At 55.1% G+C, this 24,624-nt stretch overlaps 1 protein-coding gene across 2 annotated transcripts in view; it reads right to left on the minus strand.

The window, feature by feature from the left end:
• LOC144481709 (sodium/potassium-transporting ATPase subunit beta-2-like) overlaps nt 1–24,624 on the minus strand; it is a 39,253-nt gene that overhangs the window by 10,668 nt on the left and 3,961 nt on the right. For both annotated transcript variants that reach the window (XM_078200854.1, XM_078200853.1), the window contains exons 2-4: nt 6,836–6,964; nt 2,851–2,955; nt 2,511–2,716 (exon numbers count right to left, since the gene is read on the minus strand). In XM_078200854.1, coding sequence (XP_078056980.1) covers nt 2,511–2,716; nt 2,851–2,955; nt 6,836–6,964 — 440 coding nt within the window. The remainder of the gene's footprint in view (nt 1–2,510; nt 2,717–2,850; nt 2,956–6,835; nt 6,965–24,624) is intronic.

Below are 24,624 nucleotides of genomic sequence, written 5' to 3' on the forward strand. Positions count from 1 at the left end.
CATCACAGTGATGCGCGATTGGTTCACACGGGAGGCTAGGACGTACCCGGGAATAAAGGCTTTTATTCACAACAAGATTGGAGCACACTACTTAACAATATTATCCCAGACTAAGGGCTACTAGGAAGTAGCAGTGACCTTTATACTCCTGTAAGAAGGCGGAGCCGAACGGAGTGTACCACATAAACAATAATAACAGGTGGAACACCCCAACCCTAACCCCAACAGTAACAAGAGTAACATATGTACAAGTACCCATAGTGGTAACCATCTATGGTTCACCACATCCAGATCACCCACAACCTGTCCTGGTCCCCACCAAGCCGACACTATAGTTATGAAAGCCCCACCAACGCCTCTACTTCCTCTGAAGACTAAGGAAATTTCGCATGTCAGCTACGACTCTCACCAACTTTCACAGATGCACCATAGAAAGCATTCTTTCTGGTTGTGTCACAGCTTGGTCTGGGGCTCCTGCTCTGCCCAAGACCGCAAGGAACTACAAAAGGTCGTGAATGTAGCCCAATCCATCACGCAAACCAGCCTCCCATCCATTGACTCTGTCTACACTTCCCACTGCCTCGGGGAAAAACAGCCAGCATAATTAAGGACCCCCACACACCCCGGACATTCTCTCTTCCACCTTCTTCCGTCAGGAAAAAGATACAAAAGTCTGAGGTCACGTCCCAACCAACTCAAAAACAGCTTCTTCCCTGCTGCCGTCAGACTTTTGAATAGACCTACCTCGCATTAAGTTGATCTTTCTCTACACCCTAGCTATGACTGTAACACTACACTCTGCACTCTCTCCTTTCCTTCTCTATGAACGGTATGCTTTGTCTGTACAGCACGCAAGAAACAATACTTTGCACTGTATCCCAGTACATGTGACAATAATACATCAGATCAAATCAAGTGCAGAATGAACAGTTTGTCTGTTTTTAGCCAGGGTTTGGGGGTTGAATGTTGGCCAAGTGTGCAGATGGAACTCCCAAAAACTATTTGGAGTGGCAGCAGCCATGGGAACATTTAGGTCACCATGAGAGGATAGATAGAACATGGGTTTAATCCCTCAGCACTGACCCTTTGACAGTGCGGCACTCCCTCGGCACCGGCCCTCTGACAGTGCGGCACTCCCTCAGCACTGACCCTCTGACAGTACGGCACTCCCTCAGCACTGACCCTCTGACAGTGCGGCACTCCCTCAGTACTGACCCTCTGACAGTGCGGCACTCCCTCAGCACTGACCCTCTGACAGTGCGGCACTCCCTCAGTACTGACCCTCTGACAGTGCGGCACTCCCTCAGCACTGACCCTCTGACAGTGCGGCACTCCCTCAGCACTGACCCTCTGACAGTGCGGCACTCCCTCAGCACTGACCCTCTGACAGTGCGGCACTCCCTCAGCACTGACCCTCTGACAGTGCGGCACTCCCTCAGCACTGACCCTCTGACAGTGCGGCACTCCCTCAGCACTGACCCTCTGACAGTGCGGCACTCCCTCAGCACTGACCCTCTGACAGTGCGGCACTCCCTCAGCACTGACCCTCTGACAGTGCGGCACTCCCTCAGCACTGACCCTCTGACAGTGCGGGACTCCCCCAGCACCGACTCTCTCACAGAGGAATGTTTTTACTCAGTCAGTGCTAATTTGTTGGAACTCGGTGCTCGTCAGGATGGTGGAAGTGGAAGAAAGAAAAAGAATCATTTTAAAAGTTAAACGGGCAGGTCTGGGGGACCGGAAGGCTCTGGGCTGAGGGGACTGGGTATGGCATTCGGAATGACTGGATTGCTCTGCAGAGGACGCAGTGGGGGGCAGCACGGTGGCACAGTGGTTAGCTCTGCTGCCTCACAGTGCCAGGGACCCGGGTTCGGTTCCCGGCCTTGGGTCACTGTCTGTGTGGAGTCTGCACGTTCTCCCCGTGTCTGCGTGGGTTTCCTCCGGGTGCTCCGGTTTCCTCCCACAGTCCGAAAGATGTGTAGGTTAGGTGGATTGGCCGTGCTAAATTGCCCCTTAGTGTCCAAAGATGTGCAGGTTAGGTGGATTGGCCATGCTAAATTGCCCCTTAGTGTCTAATGATGTGCAGGTTAGGTGGATTGGCCATGCTAAATTGTCCCTTAGTGTCTAATGATGTGCAGGTTAGGTGGATTGGCCGTGCTAAATTGCCCCTTAGTGTCCAAAGATGTACAGGTTAGGGGGATTGGCCATGCTAAATTGCCCCTTAGTGTCCAAACATGTGCAGGTTGGGTGGATTGGCCGTGCTAAATTGCCCCTCATTGTCCCACGATGTACAGGTTAGGTGGATGGTAAAGGGGTGTGGTTATTGGTGGGACAATAGAGAGGGCCTGGGTAAGATACCCTGCAGAGAGTCAGTGAAGACTCGATGGGCAGAATGGCCTCTTGTGCGCTGTGTGGATTCTCTGATTGTCTGACCCGAGGGTTTAAATGGCCCCCTTTCCTGATTGCCTGATTTCAATCGCGTCGCGGGCAAAGCAGCCTCGCCAACTCACCTTGTTCATCTTGATGAGGATGCAGGGTTTGCCCGTGTTAAACCCATAGGACCTGTCTTCCATCCCGGAGCATTGGCCCAGCAGGGTGCGGTTGAACTGACAGGACCTCTTGGGAGTGTTCCTCACGTCCCCGCTGTCCTCCTGCAGGTAGTACCTGCCCGGTTTGCACTGGTCGTTGGTGGAGACCTGGACACTGTCGTTGTAGGCTGGAGGGAGAGGAACATTTCAGCATTACGCCGTTCTCCCCGCCCGCCCGCCCGCCCGCCTCGCTGGGAAACGGAAACTGGGGGAGGTGACTGAGGTAAGGTTGGGGGGAGTTCCCTCGGCGATGCTTACTCACAGTCTAGGTAGTCGTTGAGGGCCTTGACGTAGGACTGCCAGGTGTTCTGCTGTGTCACGTTGAACCCCACGAAAAGACCCTCTGTCCTTGGGCGAATCATCAAGCCTACAAAAAGAGACCCAGTCCGTGACTTACCCCCCAGACAGTATTCAAATCCTCCGTTAGTGCCCTTGCTGCTGGACGTCTTATATGGCATCTCCAGCACAGAAACAGGCCATTCAGCCCAACTACCCCATACTGTTAATGTCACTTTTTGATCAACAGAATAATGCAGAAACATCGAATCCCTGCAGACCATTCGGCCCATCCAGTCCAGACCAATTCTCTGGCAGAGTGTCTTACCGAGGCCCTCTCCCCTGCCCTATTCCCATAACCCCAAACATTTATCATGGCCAATCCCCCTAACCTGCACATCTTTGGACACTAAGGGGCAATTTAGCATGGCCAATCCCCCTAACCTGCACATCTTTGGACACTAAGGGGCAATTTAGCATGGTCAATCCACCTAACCTGCACATCTTTGGACACTAAGGGGCAATTTAGCATGGTCAATCCACCTAACCTACACATCTTTGGACACTAAGGGGCAATTTAGCATGGCCAATCCCCCTAACCTACACATCTTTGGACACTAAGGGGCAATTTAGCATGGTCAATCCACCTAACCTACACATCTTTGGACACTAAGGGGCAATTTAGCATGGCCAATCCCCCTAACCTGCACATCTTTGGACACTAAGGGGCAATTTAGCATGGTCAATCCACCTAACCTACACATCTTTGGACACTAAGGGGCAATTTAGCATGGCCAATCCCCCTAACCCGCACATCTTTGGACACTTTTATTTATGGACAGTTCCATGGGTACAATGGGTACAGAGGGATATGGGCCAAACGTGGGCAATTGGGACTCGCTTAGTGGTTAAAGAAAAAAGGGTGGCATGGACAAGTTGGGCTGAAGGGCCTGTTTCCATGCTGTAAACCTCTATGACTTCATCATCCGATGAAGGAGCAGCGCTCCGAAAGCTCGTGATTCCAGATAAACCTGTTGGACTTTAACCTGGTTGTTGTGAGACTTGTTACTGTGCCCCACCCCGGTTTGGCCAACATGTGACTCCAGACTCACAGCCAATGTGGTTGACTCTCAACTGCCCCTCTGAAGTGGCCGAGCGAGACACTCAGTTCAAGGGGCAATTAGGGGTGGGCAACACATGCGAGGCCCAGCCCAGTGACGTCCACTTCACATGAACGTAGGTAAAGCAAAATCAGAGTGGGAGTACTTGGGAAATCGAATGTAGTAGGGACAGAGGTGGCCATTCGGCCCCTGATCCAATGTAGGAACAGGAGGTGGCCATTCGGCCCCTGATCCAATGGAGGGACAGAGGTGGCCATTCGGCCCCTGATCCAATGGAGGGACAGAGGTGGCCATTCGGCCCCTGATCCAATGTAGGAACAGGAGGTGGCCATTCGGCCCCTGATCCAATGGAGGGACAGAGGTGGCCATTCGGCCCCTGATCCAATGGAGGGACAGAGGTGGCCATTCGGCCCCTGATCCAATGGAGGGACAGGAGGTGGCCATTCGGCCCCTGATCCAATGGAGGGACAGGAGGTGGCCATTCAGCCCTTAATCCAATGTAGGAACAGGAGGTGGCCATTCAGCCCTTAATCCAATGTAGGAACAGGAGGTGACCATTCAGCCCCTTGAGCCTATCCCATCAATGAGTGGTGTCTGATCTGTGACGTCACTCCATTCACTTGCTTCTGAATCTTTTTCTTTCTCGGCGATCCAAAGTTGCCCAGAGCCTCAGTCAGACCCCATTCGGAGTAACGGGGTTCGGTTCAGGGGCCCCGAATCTCAGGAAGGCAACACTGGCCTTAAGGGGGGGGGCGTGGGGGAGGTGGAGCAGGAGTCAGAGCTCAGACTCACCAGAATGACACTGGGGTTACAAGGGTTAAGTTACGGGGCCTCGGGGGGGGAATGGGTTACCCGGACATGGACTTGTCCCGCCCCCAGTTTGGGGACCCCGGCTGCCAGAGAAGACCCCCACCGCGCAGCTGGTGAACCCCAGGGCCTGCTGTCTTGCTTCAGGCAGCGCTCTGTGCCGAGCTGTACCCCAGCTATTTACAATCTATATGAATGACTTGGATCCAGGGATAGAAGGTTCGATAGCCAAATATGGAGGATACACAAAAATAGGCAGGACAGTAAGTTGCAATGAGAAAATAAGCACCTGACAAGTGTGTGAGGTTTATTTATTGGTCACAAGGCTTACATTAACACTGCAATGAAGTTACTGTGAAATTCCCCTAGTCGCCACAGTCCGGTGCCCGTTCGGGCCAATGCACCCTAACCCGCACATCTTTGGACTGTGGGAGGAAACCGGAGCACCCAGAGGAAACCCACGCAGACACGGGGAGAATGTGCAGTCTTTCGCATGGACAGTGACCCTCCTTTCAGAAACGCACCTTCCCACTGCTACCCTCTGTCTTCTTTGACCGAGCCAGTTTTGTATCCACCTTGCCAGCTCACTTCTGATCCCATGCAACTTCACCTTCTGTACCCAGTCTGCCATGAGGGACCTTGTCAAAGGCCTTACTGAAGTCCATGTAGACAACATCCACTGCCCTACCCTCATCAATCATCTTCGTCACTTCCTCGAAAAACTCGATCAAGTTCGTGAGACATGACCTCCCCTTCACAAAACCATGTTGCCTCTCACTAATACGTCCACTTACTTCCAAGTGGGAATAAATCCTGTCTCGAAGAATCCTCTCCAATAATTTCCCTACCACGAAAGTTTATTTATTAGTCACAAGGCTTACATTAACACTGCAATGAAGTTACTGTGAAATTCCCCTCGTCGCCCACACTCCTGGCGCCTGTTCGGGTAACGCTGAGGGAGAATTTAGCACGGCCCAAACCACCCTAACCAGCACGTCTTTCAGACTGTGGGAGGAAACCGGAGCACCCGGAGGAAACCCACGCAGACACGGGGAGAACGTGCAGACTCCACACAGACGGTGACCCCAAGCCGGGAATCGAACCCGGGTCCCCAGCGCTGTGAGGCAGCAGTGCTAACCCACTGTGCCACCCGTGCCACCCTTAGGAGAGTGGGCCAAAGTGTGGCGGATGGAGTTCAATGTGGATAAGTGGGAGGTCATGCATTTTGGTCAGAAAAATGGGAAGGCGACTTGTTATCGAAATGGGGAGAGACTTGGGGGTGCCCCGGTGCAGAGGGATCTGGGTGTCCTCGTGCATGAGTCACAGAAAACTAGCATGCAGGTACAGCAGATCGTCAAGAAAGCAAATGGAAGGTTGGCATTTATAGCTAAAGGAATAGAATATAAAGGTAAGGAAGTATTGTTACAACTATACAAGGCATTGGTGAGGCTGCACCTGGAGTATTGTGTGCAGTTTTGGTCCCCGTATTTGGGGAAAGATGCAGTGACATTGGAGGCAGTTCAGAGGAGGTTCACTAGACTGATTCCAGAGACGAGGGGTTTGTCGTATGAAGAGAGATTGAACAGTTTAGGCCGATACTCTCTGGAATTTAGGAGAATGAGGGGAGGTCAGATTGAGGTCTACAAGATGATGAAAGGTTATGGATAAAGTAGACGTGGAGCGGATGCTTCCTCTTGTGGGACATTCTAGGACGAGAGGTCACAGTCTGAGGATAAGGGGCAGCAAATTTAAAACAGAGTTGGAGGAGAAACTACTTCTCCCAAAGGGTTGTGAATCTGTGGAATTCCCTACCCGGTGGGTGCCGGGACAGTGAGTAAATTTAAGGAGGACTTAGACAGATTTTTAATTGGGAATGGAGGTTGAAGGGTTACGGGGAGAAGGCAGGAAAATGGGGATGAGGAACGTATCAGCCGTGATCGAATGGCGGAGCGGACTCGATGGGCCGAATGGCCTCATTCTGTTCCTATACCTTATGAAGTTATGATGACAAGTTGCGCCCACACTGGCGTGAAGGCCCCTTACCTGGGTTGGTGATGCGGTCCTGGTACTTTGGCGTGTAATCATTGACGGTCTGTAGCAACACCCACATGGTCAGGCTGAAGAGACCGGTCAGGAAGGTGTAGAATACCACGTAAAACAGCAGGATCAAGGCTGGCAGAGAGAGAGAGATAAAAACCACAACTCCATTGCAAAGCATCAGCCAGTTAATGCAGGAGATTGCAACAGTGGGACAGCCCTTTCCCCACTCAGGCTTAGTGCAGACATGCGGTTTACAATCATAGAATCTCTACAGTGCAGTAGGAGGCCATTCGGCCCATCGACCCTGCAGGGACCACACTCCCACCCAGGCCCTATCCCTGTAACCCCACATATTTACCCTGCTAATCCCCCTGACACCAAGGGGCGATTTAGCACAGCCAATCTACCTAACCCGCACATCTTTGGACACTAACTGGCAATTTAGCACAGCCAAGGGTCAGTGCTGAGGGAGTGCCGCACTGTCAGAGGGTCAGTACTGAGGGAGCGCCGCACTGTCAGAGGGTCAGTGCTGAGGGAGCGCCGCACTGTCAGAGGGTCAGTACTGAGGGAGCGCCGCACTGTCAGAGGGTCAGTGCTGAGGGAGTGCCGCACTGTCAGAGGGTCAGTGCTGAGGGAGTGCCGCACTGTCAGAGGGTCAGTGCTGAGGGAGCGCCGCACTGTCAGAGGGTCAGTGCTGAGGGAGTGCCGCACTGTCAGAGGGTCAGTGCTGAGGGAGTGCCGCACTGTCAGAGGGTCAGTGCTGAGGGAGTGCCGCACTGTCAGAGGGTCAGTGCTGAGGGAGTGCCGCACTGTCAGAGGGTCAGTGCTGAGGGAGTGCCGCACTGTCAGAGGGTCAGTGCTGAGGGAGTGCCGCACTGTCAGAGGGTCAGTGCTGAGGGAGTGCCGCACTGTCAGAGGGTCAGTACTGAGGGAGCGCCGCACTGTCAGAGGGTCAGTGCTGAGGGAGTGCCGCACTGTCAGAGGGTCAGTGCTGAGGGAGTGCCGCACTGTCAGAGGGTCAGTGCTGAGGGAGCGCCGCACTGTCAGAGGGTCAGTGCTGAGGGAGTGCCGCACTGTCAGAGGGTCGCGCCATTGAAGTGGACGGAATGATTTGATGTGAATGTCTGGGACTAGTAGTTGCTGGACTGGTTTGGGTTTCGCGCTAACCTCAAGAGAACCTGAATCCCGCGCGATCCAGCACCTTCCTGACTGCATCAGACCCACTCTTCCGATCAGGTTAGTCTGCCCTGCCGGCTAACATTCCAATCCAGCAACGCTCATTCCCCACCTCCTCATCAACTCCTCCCGGGACCCCACCCAGTGAGTTCACCTGGTAAGCGTTCCATTGGCCCCAGGAGCAGGAACGGAGGCCATTCAGCCCTTCTCACCTGCTGCGCAGTCAGATCAGGTCTGATCCTCCATCTCAACTCTGCTTCCTCCAAGTAGAAAGGGTCGAGAGCTTCAAGTTTTTAGGTGTCCAGATCACCCACAACCTGTCCTGGTCCCCCCCCATGCCGACACTATAGTTAAGAAAGCCCCACCAACGCCTCTACTTTCTCAGAAGACTAAGGAAATTTGGCATGTCCACTACGACTCTCACCAACTTTTACAGATGCACCAGTGTAATTATTGGGTCGGAACGGGAGAATCGCCCCCTTCGGGATTTCTGGGGGAGAATTCCGCCCTAAGTCTCGAAAACACTCAACAACTCAGCGTCAACAAGAAGGCAAGGGATAGGATCAGGAAGAGGCCATTCGGCCCTTCAAGCCTGCCCCACCATTCTATACGATCGTGGCTGATCTGTACCGATCTCCCCCCTCCGCCCCCGCAGCCCCCGCACCCCCTCACATCCCCCCCAAACCCCCAACCTCCACCCCCCCAACCCCCACTCCCCCACCTCCCCACTCCCCTCCGACCAGCCCCCTATTCCTTAATCGATCAACAGCCCTCCGGGATAAAGAGTTCCAAAGATTCACAATCCCCTTCCGCTTCATTAATAAGCTGACCATATGTTAATAAAGAACAGCAAAGAGTCCATTCAGCCCATTGCGCCTGTGCTAGCCTTCACGAGTGAGCCATCCCCTCACTCCCACTCTCCTCTGTTCTATCCCCGTAGCCCTGCAAATTATTCCCCCTTCGAGGATGGATATATTTCTTCGTGGGATGTCTCGGGGGGAGGGAGGGGCGGGGGGGTCGCTTTACCAGGCCCAGTTTTTGTTGCCCCCTCCCTAGTTGCCCCTTGAGAAGGTGGTGGGTGAGCTGCCACCATCTTGGACCCTCTGCTGTCCCCGTGTGGCGTAGGTACACCCACAGTGCTGTTAGGGAGGGAGTTCCAGCATTTCGACCCAGTGACAGTGGGACAGGAGGGGAGGGGGTATCCCCTGTATTGGGGGGAGTGTAGCCCCTGAATTAGGGGGAGTGTAGCCCCTGTATTGGGGGGAGTGTAGCCCCTGTATTGGGGGGAGTGTAGCCCCTGTATTGGGGGGAGTGTAGCCCCTGTAATGGGGGGAGTGTAGCCCCTGTATTAGGGGGAGTGTAGCCCCTGTATTGGGGGGAGTGTAGCCCCTGTATTGGGGGGAGTGTAACCCCTGTATTGGGGGAAGTGTAGCCCCTGTATTTTGGGGAGTGTAGCCCCTGTATTGGGGGGAGTGTAGCCCCTGTATTGGGGGGAGTATAGCCCCTGTATTGGGGGAAGTGTAGCCCCTGTATTTTGGGGAGTGTAGCCCCTGTATTTTGGGGAGTGTAGCCCCTGTATTGGGGGGGAGTGTGGCCCCTGTATTGGGGGGAGTGTAGCCCCTGTATTGGGGGGAGTGTAGCCCCTGTATTTTGGGGAGTGTAGCCCCTGTATTGGGGGGAGTGTAGCCCCTGTATTGGGGGGAGTGTAGCCCCTGTATTGGGGGGAGTGAAACCCCTGTATTTTGGGGAGTGTAGCCCCTGTATTTTGGGGAGTGTAGCCCCTGTATTGGGGGGAGTGAAACCCCTGTATTGGGGGGAGTGTAGCCCCTGTATTGGGGGGAGTGTAGCCCCTGTATTGGGGGGAGTGTAGTCCCTGTATTGGGGGGAGTGTAGCCCCTGTATTGGGGGGAGTGTGGCCCCTGTATTGGGGGGAGTGTAACCCCTGTATTGGGGGGAGTGTAGTCCCTGTATTGGGGGGAGTGTAGCCCCTGTATTGGGGGGAGTGTAGCCCCTGTATTGGGGGGAGTGTAGCCCCTGTATTGGGGGGAGTGTAGCCCCTGTATTGGGGGGGTGTAGCCCCTGTATTGGGGGAGTATAACCCCTGTATTGGGGGGAGTGTAGCCCCTGTATTGGGGGGAGTGTAGCCCCTGTATTGGGGGGAGTGTAACCCCTGTATTGGGGGGAGTGTAGTCCCTGTATTGGGGGGGAGTGTAGCCCCTGTATTGGGGGGAGTGTAGCCCCTGTATTGGGGGGGAGTGTATCCCGTGTATTGGGGGGGGAGTGTAGCCCCTGTATTGGGGGAAGTGTAGCTCCTGTATTGGGGGGAGTGTAGCCCCTGTATTGGGGGGGAGTGTAGCCCCTGTATTGGGGGGAGTGTAACCCCTGTATTGGGGGGAGTGTAGCCCCTGTATTGGGGGGAGTGTAGCCCCTGTATTGGGGGGAGTGTAGCCCCTGTATTGGGGGGGAGTGTATCCCCTGTATTGGGGGGAGTGTAGCCCCTGTATTGGGGGGAGTGTAGCCCCTGTATTGGGGGGAGTGTAACCCCTGTATTGGGGGGGAGTGTAGCCCCTGTATTGGGGGGAGTGTAGCCCCTGTATTGGGGGGAGGGTAGCCCCTGTATTGGGGGGAGTGTAGCCCCTGTATTTTGGGGAGTGTAGCCCCTGTATTTTGGGGAGTGTAGCCCCTGTATTGGGGGGAGTGTAGCCCCTGTATTGGGGGGAGTGTAGCCCCTGTATTGGGGGGAGTGTAACCCCTGTATTGGGGGGAGTGTGGCTCCTGTATTGGGGGGAGTGTAGCCCCTGTATTGGGGGGAGTGTAGCCCCTGTATTGGGGAGAGTGTAACCCCTGTATTGGGGGGAGTGTGGCTCCTGTATTGGGGGGAGTGTAACCCCTGTATTGGGGGGAGTGTAGCCCCTGTATTGGGGGGAGTGTAGCCCCTGTATTGGGGGGAGTGTAGCCCCTGTATTGGGGGGAGTGTAACCCCTGTATTGGGGGGAGTGTAGCCCCTGTATTGGGGGGAGTGTAGCCCCTGTATTGGGGGGGAGTGTAGCCCCTGTATTGGGGGGAGTGTAACCCCTGTATTCGGGGGAGTGTAACCCCTGTATTGGGGGGAGTGTGGCTCCTGTATTGGGGGGAGTGTAGCCCCTGTATTGGGGGGGAGTGTAGCCCCTGTATTGGGGGGAGTGTAACCCCTGTATCGGGGGGAGTGTAACCCCTGTATTGGGGGGAGTGTAGCCCCTGTATTGTGGGGAGTGTAGCCCCTGTATTGGGGGGAGTGTAGCCCCTGTATTGGGGGGAGTGTAACCCCTGTATTGGGGGGAGTGTAGCCCCTGTATTGGGGGGAGTGTATCCCCTGTATTGGGGGGAGTGTATCCCCTGTATTGGGGGGAGTGTATCCCCTGTATTGGGGGGAGTGTAACCCCTGTATTGGGGGGAGTGTAGCCCCTGTATTGGGGGGAGTGTGGCCCCTGTATCGGGGGGAGTGTAGCCCCTGTATTGGGGGGGGGAGTGTAACCCCTGTATTGGGGGGAGTGTAGCCCCTGTATTGGGGGGAGTGTAACCCCTGTATTGGGGGGAGTGTAGCCCCTGTATTGGGGGGAGTGTATCCCCTGTATTGGGGGGAGTGTAACCCCTGTATTGGGGGGAGTGTAGCCCCTGTATTGGGGGGAGTGAAGCCCCTGTATTGGGGGAAGTGTAACCCCTGTATTGGGGGGAGTGTAGCCCCTGTATTAGGGGGAGTGTAGCCCCTGTATTGGGGGGAGTGTAGCCCCTGTATTGGGGGGAGTGTAACCCCTGTATTGGGGGGAGTGTAACCTCTGTATTGGGGGGAGTGTAGCCCCTGTATTGGGGGGAGTGTAACCCCTGTATTGGGGGGAGTGTAGCCCCTGTATTGGGGGAAGTGTAACCCCTGTATTGGGGGGAGTGTAACCCCTGTATTGGGGGGAGTGTAGCCCCTGTATTTTGGGGAGTGTAGCCCCTGTATTGGGGGGGAGTGTAGCCCCTGTATTTTGGGGAGTGTAGCCCCTGTATTGGGGGGGAGTGTAGCCCCTGTATTGGGGGGAGTGTAGCCCCTGTATTGGGGGGAGTGTAGCCCCTGTATTGGGGGGAGTGTAGCCCCTGTATTGGGGGGAGTGTAGCCCCTGTATTGGGGGGAGTGTAGCCCCTGTATTGGGGGGGAGTGTAGCCCCTGTATTGGCGGGGAGTGTAGCCCCTGTATTGGGGGGAGTGTAGCCCCTGTATTGGGGGGAGTGTAGCCCCTGTATTGGGGGGAGTGTAGCCCCTGTATTGGGGGGAGTGTAGCCCCTGTATTGGGGGGAGTGTAGCCCCTGTATTGGGGGGAGTGTAACCCCTGTATTGGGGGGAGTGTAGCCCCTGTATTGGGGGGAGTGTAACCCCTGTATTGGGGGGGGTGTAGCCCCTGTATTGGGGGGAGTGTAACCCCTGTATTGGGGGGAGTGTAACCCCTGTATTGGGGGGAGTGTAGCCCCTGTATTGGGGGGAGTGTAGCCCCTGTATTGGGGGGAGTGTAACCCCTCATATTGGGGGGGAGTGTAACCCCTGTATTGGGGGGAGTGTAGCCCCTGTATTGGGGGGGAGTGTAACCCCTGTATTGGGGGGAGTGTAGCCCCTGTATTGGGGGGCGTGTTGCCCCTGTATTGGGGGGAGTGTAACCCCTGTATTGGGGGGGAGTGTAGCCCCTGTATTGGGGGGAGTGTAGCCCCTGTATCGGGGGGAGTGTAGCCCCTGTATTGGGGGGGAGTGTAACCCCTGAATTAGGGGGAGTGTAGCCCCTGTATTGGGGGGAGTGTAGCCCCTGTATTGGGGGGGAGTGTAGCCCCTGTATTGGGGGGAGTGTAACCCCTGTATTGGGGGGGAGTGTAACCCCTGTATTGGGGGGAGTGTAACCCCTGTATTGGGGGGGAGTGTAGCCCCTGTATTGGGGGGAGTGTAACCCCTGTATTGGGGGGGAGTGTAGCCCCTGTATTGGGGGGAGTGTAACCCCTGTATTGGGGGGAGTGTAGCTCCTGTATTGGGGGGAGTGTAGCCCCTGTATTGGGGGGAGTGTAACCCCTGTATTGGGGGGAGTGTAGCCCCTGTATTGGGGGGAGTGTAGCCCCTGTATTGGGGGGAGTGTAGCCCCTGTATTGGGGGGAGTGTAGCCCCTGTATTGGGGGGAGTGTAGCCCCTGTATTGGGGGGAGTGTAACCCCTGTATTGGCGGGGAGTGTAACCCCTGTATTGGGGGGAGTGTAGCCCCTGTATTGGGGGGAGTGTAACCCCTGTATTGGGGGGGAGTGTAACCCCTGTATTGGGGGGAGTGTTACCCCTGTATTGGGGGGGAGTGTAACCCCTGTATTAGGGGGGAGTGTAGCCCCTGTATTGGGGGGAGTGTAACCCCAGTATTAGGGGGGGGTGTAGCCCCTGTATTGGGGGGAGTGTAACCCCTGTATTGGGGGGAGTGTAGCCCCTGTATTGGGGGGAGTGTAGCCCCTGTATTGGGGGGAGTGTAGCCCCTGTATTGGGGGGAGTGTAACCCCTGTATTGGGGGGTGTGTAGCCCCTGTATTGGGGGGAGTGTAACCCCTGTATTGGGGGGAGTGTAACCCCTGTATTGGGGGGAGTGTAGCCCCTGTATTGGGGGGAGTGTAGCCCCTGTATTGGGGGGAGTGTAGCCCCTGTATTGGGGGGAGTGTAGCCCCTGTATTGGGGGGGAGTGTAACCCCTGTGTTGGGGGGAGTCTAGCTCCTGTATTGGGGGGAGTGTAGCCCCTGTATTGGGGGGAGTGTATCCCCTGTATTGGGGGGAGTGTAACCTCTGTATTGGGGGGGAGTGTATCCCCTGTATTGGGGGGAGTGTGGCCCCTGTATTGGGGGGAGTGTAACCCCTGTATTGGGGGGGAGTGTATCCCCTGTATTGGGGGGAGTGTAACCCCTGTATTGGGGGGAGTGTAACCCCTGTATTGGGGGGAGTGTAACCCCTGTATTGGGGGGAGTGTGGCCCCTGTATTGGGGGGAGTGTAGCCCCTGTATTGGGGGGAGTGTAACCCCTGTATTGGGGGGAGTGTAACCCCTGTATTGGGGGGAGTGTATCCCCTGTATTGGGGGGAGTGTAGCCCCTGTATTGGGGGGAGTGTAGCCCCTGTATTGGGGGGAGTGTAGCCCCTGTATTGGGGGGAGTGTAGCCCCTGTATCTCCTGTATCTCCTGTGGGATGTATGTGGTGAGGAAATCCAGTAGTGTTTCAGGAGATTTTAGTTGTAAGAAGTGCATTAGATTTCAGCTTCTGGAGGAGCGTGTAAAGGAGATGGAGGGGGAGTTAGAGGAACTCCGCATAATTCGGGAGGCGGAGGTGGAAGTTGATAGGAGTTATAGAGAAATAGTAACTCCTAGAAATGAGGCTTGGGTCAATGCCAGGAGGAGGGGTAAGAAGCAATCGGGAAGACAATCCCCTGGGGCGGTTCCCCTCCATAATAGGTTTTCGGTGCTGGAGGCTACAGTTGAGGAGGAATCAACTGAGCATAGAGAGCAGATCTCTGGGGGTGAGCCGAGTGAGAAAGCTCAGGTGGTTAGGGGCTGTAAAAGACTGGGCCTTGTGATTGGGGACTCCACAATTAAGGGGACAGATAGGAGGGTCGGAACTAAAGGTAGGGACTCAGGGTTGGTGTGTTGCCTACCAGGGGCTGGGGTCCGGGATGTGTCTGACAGGGTATTCAGGACTCTTAGGGGGGAGGGAGATAAACCACAAGTTATTGTACATGTGGGGACACACGACATAGGGAGGATAGGGGAAGGGGATATTAGGCAGGGATTTATGGAGTTGGGGTGGAAACTAAAGGCCAAGACTGACAGAGTGGTTATCTCTGGACTCTTGCCTGTACCACGGGATAGTTTAGAGAGGAATAGGGAGAGGGAAGGTTTGAATTCATGGCTGAGGGGATGGTGCAGGAGGGAGGGGTTCAGGTACTTAAGCAATTGGGGCTCGTACTGGGGAAGGTGTGACCTCTATGAGAAGGATGGTCTACACCTTAATCAGAAGGGGACCAATATCCTGGGGGGTAAATTTGCTAAGGCCATGCAGGGAGGTTTAAACTGATTCGGGGGGGGGGAGGGATCCTGAGTAGTGGGGCTGAAAGTGAGGGATGCATGGATGGGGACTGCAATGCACGGCATTGCAGAGGTGGGGTGGAGCAGGGTTTGAAATGTGTATACTTCAATGCCAGGAGTATTCGCAATAAAGTGGGTGAACTTGCAGCGTGGATCAGTACCTGGGACTTCGATGTTGTGGCTATTTCAGAGACATGGATAGAGCAGGGGCAGGAATGGATGCTGCAGGTCCCGGGGTTCAAATGTTTTAGTCGAAGTAGGGAAGGAGGTAGAAGAGGGGGAGGGGTAGCATTATTGGTCAGAGATTGTATCACAGTGTCAGAGAGGAGGTTTGATGAGGACTTATCTGTTGAGGTAGTATGGGCGGAGATTAGAAATAGGAGAGGAGAGGTCACCCTGTTGGGAGTCTTTTATAGACCTCCTAAAAGTTCTAGAGAGGTTGAGGAAAGGATTGCGGAGTCAATCCTGCTTAGGAGTGAAAGTAATAGGGCAATTGTTATGGGGGATTTTAACTTGACTAATATTGACTGGAATTGTTATAGCTCTAGCTCGTTAGAGGGGTCAGTTTTTGTTCAAAGCGTGCAGGAAGGTTTTTTGACTCAGTATGTAGACAGGCCAACTAGAGGTGAGGCTATATTGGATCTGGTGCTGGGAAATGAGCCAGACCAGGTGCTAGACTTGGAAGTTGGTGTGCATTTTGGTGATAGTGACCACAATTCGGTTACGTTCACCTTAGTGATGGAAAGGGATAGGCATGAACCTCGGGCCAGTGGTTTTAGCTGGGGGAAGGGTAATTATGAGGCTATTAGGAGAGAATTAGGAAACATAGGTTGGACTAGGAGATTACAGGGACTGGGAACGTCCGACATGTGGAGTTTTTTCAAGGAGCAGCTACTGCGAGTCTGTGATAGGTATGTCCCTGTCAGGCAAGGAGGAATTGGTAGGGCTAGGGAACCGTGGTGCACCAAAAAAGTTTCTTTGTTGGTTAAAAAGAAAAAGGAGGCTTATGTTCGGATGAGACGTGAGCACTCGGGTAGTGCACTAGAAAGCTTTAGATTGGCTAAGAGGGAGTTGAAGAGCGAGCTTAGAAGGGCTAAAAGGGGACATGAGAAGACTTTGGCGGATAGGGTTAAAGAGAATCCTAAGGCGTTCTATAGGTATGTCAAGAACAGAAGGTTGGTTAGGGCAAGTTTAGGGCCAGTTATAGATGGCAGAGGGAAGTTATGTGTGGAACCGGAGGAGATTGGTGAAGCATTGAACCAATATTTCTCTTCGGTGTTCACGCAAGGGGACATGAATATAGCTGAGGAGGACACTGGGTTGCAGGGGAGTAGAATAGACAGTATTACAGTTGATAAGGAGGATGTGCAGGATATTCTGGAGGGTCTGAAAATAGATAAATCCCCTGGTCCGGATGGGATTTATCCAAGGATTCTCTGGGAGGCAAGAGAAGTGATTGCAGAGCCTCTGGCTCTGATCTTCAGGTCGTCGTTGGCCTCTGGTATAGTACCAGAAGATTGGAGGTTAGCGAATGTTGTCCCATTGTTTAAGAAGGGGAACAGAGACTTCCCCGGGAATTATAGACCGGTGAGTCTCACTTCTGTTGTCGGCAAGATGTTGGAAAAAATTATAAGGGATAGGATTTATAGTTATTTGGAGAGTAATGAATTGATAGGTGATAGTCAGCATGGTTTTGTGGCAGGTAGGTCGTGCCTTACTAACCTTATTGAGTTTTTTGAGAAAGTGACCAAGGAGGTGGATGGGGGCAAGGCAGTGGACGTGGTATATATGGATTTTAGTAAGGCGTTTGATAAGGTTCACCATGGTAGGCTTCTGCAGAAAATGCAGATGTATGGGATTGGGGGTGATCTAGGAAATTGGATCAGGAATTGGCTAGCGGATAGGAAACAGAGGGTGGTGGTTGATAGTAAATATTCATCATGGAGTGCGGTTACAAGTGGTGTACCTCAGGGATCTGTTTTGGGGCCACTGCTGTTTGTAATATTTATTAATGATCTGGATGAGGGTATAGTTGGGTGGATTAGCAAATTTGCTGATGACACCAAAGTCGGTGGTGTGGTAGACAGTGAGGAAGGGTGTCGTAGTTTGCAGGAAGACTTAGACAGGTTGCAAAGTTGGGCCGAGAGGTGGCGGATGGAGTTTAATGCGGAGAAGTGTGAGGTAATTCACTTTGGTAGGAATAACAGATGTGTTGAGTATAGGGCTAACGGGAGGACTTTGAATAGTGTGGAGGAGCAGAGGGATCTAGGTGTATGTGTGCATAGATCCCTGAAAGTTGGGAATCAAGTAGATAAGGTTGTTAAGAAGGCATATGGTGTCTTGGCGTTTATTGGTAGGGGGATTGAATTTAGGAGTCGTAGCGTTATGTTGCAACTGTACACAACTCTGGTGCGGCCGCACTTGGAGTACTGTGTGCAGTTCTGGTCCCCACATTACAGGAAGGATGTGGAGGCTTTGGAGAGGGTGCAGAGGAGGTTTACCAGGATGTTGCCTGGTATGGAGGGGAGATCCTATGAGGAGAGGCTGAGGGATTTGGGATTGTTTTCGCTGGAAAGGCGGCGGCTAAGAGGGGATCTTATTGAAACATATAAGATGATTAGAGGTTTAGATAGGGTGGATAGTGATAGCCTTTTTCCTCTGATGGAGAAATCCAGCACGAGGGGGCATGGCTTTAAATTGAGGGGGGGTAGTTATAGAACCGATGTCAGGGGTAGGTTCTTTACCCAGAGGGTGGTGAGGGATTGGAATGCCCTGCCAGCATCAGTTGTAAATGCGCCTAGTTTGGGGGCGTTTAAGAGATCCGTAGATAGGTTCATGGACGAAAAGAAATTGGTTTAGGTTGGAGGGTCACAGTTTTTTTTTTTAACTGGTCGGTGCAACATCGTGGGCCGAAGGGCCTGTTCTGCGCTGTAATGTTCTATGTTCTATGTTCTATGTATTGGGGGGAGTGTAACCCCTGTATTGGGGGGAGTGTAGCTCCTGTATTGGGGGGAGTGTAACCCCTGTATTGGGGGGAGTGTAGCCCCTGTATTGGGGGGAGTGTAGCCCCTGTATTGGGGGGAGTGTAGCCCCTGTATTGGGGGGAGTGTAGCCCCTGTATTGGGGGGAGTGTAACCCCTGTATTGGGGGGAGTGTAGCTCCTGTATTGGGGGGAGTGTAGCCCCTGTATTGGGGGGAGTGTAACCCCTGTATGGGGGGGAGTGTGGCCCCTGTATTGGGGGGAGTGTAACCCCTGTATTGGGCGGAGTGTAACCCCTGTATTGGGGGGGAGTGTAGCCCCTGTATTGCGGGGAGTGTAGCCCCTGTATTGGGGGGAGTGTAACCCCTGTATTGGGGGGAGTGTATCCCCTGTATTGGGGGGAGTGTAGCCCCTGTATTGGGGGGAGTGTAACCCCTGTATTGGGGGGAGTGTAGCCCCTGTATTGGGGGGAGTGTAGCCCCTGTATTGGGGGGAGGGTAGCCCCTGTATTGGGGGGAGTGTAACCCCTGTATTGGGGGGAGTGTAGCCCCTGTATTGGGGGGAGTGTAGCCCCTGTATTGGGGGGAGTGTAGCCCCTGTATTGGGGGAAGTGTAGCCCCTGTATTTTGGGGAGTGTAGCCCCTGTATTGGGGGGAGTGTAGCCCCTGTATTGGGGGGAGGGTAGCCCCTGTATTGGGGGGAGTGTAGCCCCTGTATTGGGGGGAGTGTAGCCCCTGTATTTTGGGGAGTGTAGCCCCTGTATTGGGGGAAGTGTAGCCCCTGTATTTTGGGGAGTGTAGCCCCTGTATTGGGGGGAGGGTAGCCCCTGTATTGGGGGGAGTGTAACCCCTGTATTAGGGGGGAGTGTAACCCCTGTATTGGGGGGAGTGTAGCCCCTGTATTAGGGGGAGTGTAACCCCTGTATTAGGGGGGAGTGTAACCCCTGTATTGGGGGGAGTGTAGCCCCTGTATCGGGGGGAGTGTAACCCCTGTATTGGGGGGAGTGTAGCCTCTGTATTGGGGGGAGTGTAACCCCTGTATTGGGGGGAGTGTAGCCCCTGTATTGGGGGGAGTGTAGCCCCTTTATTGGGGGAAGTGTAACCCCTGTATTGGGGGGAGTGTAGCCCCTGTATCGGGGGGAGTGTAACCCCTGTATTGGGGGGAGTGTAGCCCCTGTATTGGGGGGAGTGTAGCCCCTGTATTCGGGGGAGTGTAGCCCCTGTATTGGGGGGAGTGTAACCCCTGTATTGGGGGGAGTGTAGCCCCTGTATTGGGGGGGAGTGTAGCCCCTGTATCGGGGGGAGTGTAGCCCCTGTATTGGGGGGGAGTGTAACCCCTGAATTAGGGGGAGTGTAGCCCCTGTATTGGGGGGAGTGTAGCCCCTGTATTGGGGGGGAGTGTAGCCCCTGTATTGGGGGGAGTGTAACCCCTGTATTGGGGGGGAGTGTAACCCCTGTATTGGGGGGAGTGTAACCCCTGTATTGGGGGGGAGTGTAGCCCCTGTATTGGGGGGAGTGTAACCCCTGTATTGGGGGGGAGTGTAGCCCCTGTATTGGGGGGAGTGTAACCCCTGTATTGGGGGGAGTGTAGCTCCTGTATTGGGGGGAGTGTAGCCCCTGTATTGGGGGGAGTGTAACCCCTGTATTGGGGGGAGTGTAGCCCCTGTATTGGGGGGAGTGTAGCCCCTGTATTGGGGGGAGTGTAGCCCCTGTATTGGGGGGAGTGTAGCCCCTGTATTGGGGGGAGTGTAGCCCCTGTATTGGGGGGAGTGTAACCCCTGTATTGGGGGGGAGTGTAACCCCTGTATTGGGGGGAGTGTAGCCCCTGTATTGGGGGGAGTGTAACCCCTGTATTGGGGGGGAGTGTAACCCCTGTATTGGGGGGAGTGTTACCCCTGTATTGGGGGGGAGTGTAACCCCTGTATTAGGGGGGAGTGTAGCCCCTGTATTGGGGGGAGTGTAACCCCAGTATTAGGGGGGGGTGTAGCCCCTGTATTGGGGGGAGTGTAACCCCTGTATTGGGGGGAGTGTAGCCCCTGTATTGGGGGGAGTGTAGCCCCTGTATTGGGGGGAGTGTAGCCCCTGTATTGGGGGGAGTGTAACCCCTGTATTGGGGGGTGTGTAGCCCCTGTATTGGGGGGAGTGTAACCCCTGTATTGGGGGGAGTGTAACCCCTGTATTGGGGTGAGTGTAGCCCCTGTATTGGGGGGAGTGTAGCCCCTGTATTGGGGGGAGTGTAGCCCCTGTATTGGGGGGAGTGTAGCTCCTGTATTGGGGCGGAGTGTAACCCCTGTGTTGGGGGGAGTCTAGCTCCTGTATTGGGGGGAGTGTAGCCCCTGTATTGGGGGGAGTGTATCCCCTGTATTGGGGGGAGTGTAACCTCTGTATTGGGGGGGAGTGTATCCCCTGTATTGGGGGGAGTGTGGCCCCTGTATTGGGGGGAGTGTAACCCCTGTATTGGGGGGGAGTGTATCCCCTGTATTGGGGGGAGTGTAACCCCTGTATTGGGGGGAGTGTAACCCCTGTATTGGGGGGAGTGTAACCCCTGTATTGGGGGGAGTGTGGCCCCTGTATTGGGGGGAGTGTAGCCCCTGTATTGGGGGGAGTGTAACCCCTGTATTGGGGGGAGTGTAACCCCTGTATTGGGGGGAGTGTATCCCCTGTATTCCGGGGAGTGTAGCCCCTGTATTGGGGGGAGTGTAGCCCCTGTATTGGGGGGAGTGTAGCCCCTGTATTGGGGGGAGTGTAGCCCCTGTATTGGGGGGAGTGTAACCCCTGTATTGGGGGGAGTGTAGCTCCTGTATTGGGGGGAGTGTAACCCCTGTATTGGGGGGAGTGTAGCCCCTGTATTGGGGGGAGTGTAGCCCCTGTATTGGGGGGAGTGTAGCCCCTGTATTGGGGGGAGTGTAGCCCCTGTATTGGGGGGAGTGTAACCCCTGTATTGGGGGGAGTGTAGCTCCTGTATTGGGGGGAGTGTAGCCCCTGTATTGGGGGGAGTGTAACCCCTGTATGGGGGGGAGTGTGGCCCCTGTATTGGGGGGAGTGTAACCCCTGTATTGGGCGGAGTGTAACCCCTGTATTGGGGGGGAGTGTAGCCCCTGTATTGCGGGGAGTGTAACCCCTGTATTGGGGGGAGTGTATCCCCTGTATTGGGGGGAGGTGTAGCCCCTGTATTGGGGGGAGTGTAACCCCTGTATTGGGGGGAGTGTATCCCCTGTATTGGGGGGAGTGTAGCCCCTGTATTGGGGGGAGTGTAACCCCTGTATTGGGGGGAGTGTAGCCCCTGTATTGGGGGGAGTGTAACCCCTGTATTGGGGGGAGTGTAGCCCCTGTATTGGGGGGAGTGTAACCCTTGTATTGGGGGGGAGTGTAACCCCTGTATTGGGGGGAGTGTAACCCCTGTATTGGGGGGGAGTGTAGCCCCTGTATTGGGGGGAGTGTAACCCCTGTATTGGGGGGGAGTGTAGCCCCTGTATTGGGGGGAGTGTAACCCCTGTATTGGGGGGAGTGTAGCTCCTGTATTGGGGGGAGTGTAGCCCCTGTATTGGGGGGAGTGTAACCCCTGTATTGGGGGGAGTGTAGCCCCTGTATTGGGGGGAGTGTAGCCCCTGTATTGGGGGGAGTGTAGCCCCTGTATTGGGGGGAGTGTAGCCCCTGTATTGGGGGGAGTGTAGCCCCTGTATTGGGGGGAGTGTAACCCCTGTATTGGGGGGGAGTGTAACCCCTGTATTGGGGGGAGTGTAGCCCCTGTATTGGGGGGAGTGTAACCCCTGTATTGGGGGGGAGTGTAACCCCTGTATTGGGGGGAGTGTTACCCCTGTATTGGGGGGGAGTGTAACCCCTGTATTAGGGGGGAGTGTAGCCCCTGTATTGGGGGGAGTGTAACCCCAGTATTAGGGGGGGGTGTAGCCCCTGTATTGGGGGGAGTGTAACCCCTGTATTGGGGGGAGTGTAGCCCCTGTATTGGGGGGAGTGTAGCCCCTGTATTGGGGGGAGTGTAGCCCCTGTATTGGGGGGAGTGTAACCCCTGTATTGGGGGGTGTGTAGCCCCTGTATTGGGGGGAGTGTAACCCCTGTATTGGGGGGAGTGTAACCCCTGTATTGGGGTGAGTGTAGCCCCTGTATTGGGGGGAGTGTAGCCCCTGTATTGGGGGGAGTGTAGCCCCTGTATTGGGGGGAGTGTAGCTCCTGTATTGGGGCGGAGTGTAACCCCTGTGTTGGGGGGAGTCTAGCTCCTGTATTGGGGGGAGTGTAGCCCCTGTATTGGGGGGAGTGTATCCCCTGTATTGGGGGGAGTGTAACCTCTGTATTGGGGGGGAGTGTATCCCCTGTATTGGGGGGAGTGTGGCCCCTGTATTGGGGGGAGTGTAACCCCTGTATTGGGGGGGAGTGTATCCCCTGTATTGGGGGGAGTGTAACCCCTGTATTGGGGGGAGTGTAACCCCTGTATTGGGGGGAGTGTAACCCCTGTATTGGGGGGAGTGTGGCCCCTGTATTGGGGGGAGTGTAGCCCCTGTATTGGGGGGAGTGTAACCCCTGTATTGGGGGGAGTGTAACCCCTGTATTGGGGGGAGTGTATCCCCTGTATTCCGGGGAGTGTAGCCCCTGTATTGGGGGGAGTGTAGCCCCTGTATTGGGGGGAGTGTAGCCCCTGTATTGGGGGGAGTGTAGCCCCTGTATTGGGGGGAGTGTAACCCCTGTATTGGGGGGAGTGTAGCTCCTGTATTGGGGGGAGTGTAACCCCTGTATTGGGGGGAGTGTAGCCCCTGTATTGGGGGGAGTGTAGCCCCTGTATTGGGGGGAGTGTAGCCCCTGTATTGGGGGGAGTGTAGCCCCTGTATTGGGGGGAGTGTAACCCCTGTATTGGGGGGAGTGTAGCTCCTGTATTGGGGGGAGTGTAGCCCCTGTATTGGGGGGAGTGTAACCCCTGTATGGGGGGGAGTGTGGCCCCTGTATTGGGGGGAGTGTAACCCCTGTATTGGGCGGAGTGTAACCCCTGTATTGGGGGGGAGTGTAGCCCCTGTATTGCGGGGAGTGTAACCCCTGTATTGGGGGGAGTGTATCCCCTGTATTGGGGGGAGGTGTAGCCCCTGTATTGGGGGGAGTGTAACCCCTGTATTGGGGGGAGTGTATCCCCTGTATTGGGGGGAGTGTAGCCCCTGTATTGGGGGGAGTGTAACCCCTGTATTGGGGGGAGTGTAGCCCCTGTATTGGGGGGAGTGTAGCCCCTGTATTGGGGGGAGGGTAGCCCCTGTATTGGGGGGAGTGTAACCCCTGTATTGGGGGGAGTGTAGCCCCTGTATTGGGGGGAGTGTAGCCCCTGTATTGGGGGGAGTGTAGCCCCTGTATTGGGGGAAGTGTAGCCCCTGTATTTTGGGGAGTGTAGCCCCTGTATTGGGGGGAGTGTAGCCCCTGTATTGGGGGGAGGGTAGCCCCTGTATTGGGGGGAGTGTAGCCCCTGTATTGGGGGGAGTGTAGCCCCTGTATTTTGGGGAGTGTAGCCCCTGTATTGGGGGAAGTGTAGCCCCTGTATTTTGGGGAGTGTAGCCCCTGTATTGGGGGGAGGGTAGCCCCTGTATTGGGGGGAGTGTAACCCCTGTATTAGGGGGGAGTGTAACCCCTGTATTGGGGGGAGTGTAGCCCCTGTATTAGGGGGAGTGTAACCCCTGTATTAGGGGGGAGTGTAACCCCTGTATTGGGGGGAGTGTAGCCCCTGTATCGGGGGGAGTGTAACCCCTGTATTGGGGGGAGTGTAGCCTCTGTATTGGGGGGAGTGTAACCCCTGTATTGGGGGGAGTGTAGCCCCTGTATTGGGGGGAGTGTAGCCCCTTTATTGGGGGAAGTGTAACCCCTGTATTGGGGGGAGTGTAGCCCCTGTATCGGGGGGAGTGTAACCCCTGTATTGGGGGGAGTGTAGCCCCTGTATTGGGGGGAGTGTAGCCCCTGTATTCGGGGGAGTGTAGCCCCTGTATTGGGGGGAGTGTAACCCCTGTATTGGGGGGAGTGTAGCCCCTGTATTGGGGGGGAGTGTAGCCCCTGTATTGGGGGGAGTGTAGCCCCTGTATTGGGGGGAGTGTATCCCCTGTATTGGGGGGGAGTGTAACCCCTGTATTGGGGGGAGTGTAACCCCTGTATTGGGGGGAGTGTAACCCCTGTATTGGGGGGAGTGTTGCCCCTGTATTGGGGGGAGTGTAGCCCCTGTATTGGGGGGAGTGTAACCCCTGTATTGGGGGGAGTGTAACCCCTGTATTGGGGGGAGTGTGGCCCCTGTATTGGGGGGAGTGTAACCCCTGTATTGGGGGGAGTGTAACCCCTGTATTGGGGGGGAGTGTAGCCCCTGTATTGGGGGGAGTGTAACCCCTGTATTGGGGGGAGTGTATCCCCTGTATTGGGGGGGAGTGTAGCCCCTGTATTGGGGGGAGTGTAGCCCCTGTATTGGGGGGAGTGTAACCCCTGTATTGGGGGGAGTGTAGCCCCTGTATTGGGGGGAGTGTAGCCCCTGTATTGGGGGGAGTGTAGCCCCTGTATTTTGGGAAG

The sequence above is a fragment of the Mustelus asterias genome, chromosome 31, assembly GCF_964213995.1.
Source record: "Mustelus asterias chromosome 31, sMusAst1.hap1.1, whole genome shotgun sequence".
In the NCBI taxonomy this organism is placed as follows: domain Eukaryota; kingdom Metazoa; phylum Chordata; class Chondrichthyes; order Carcharhiniformes; family Triakidae; genus Mustelus; species Mustelus asterias.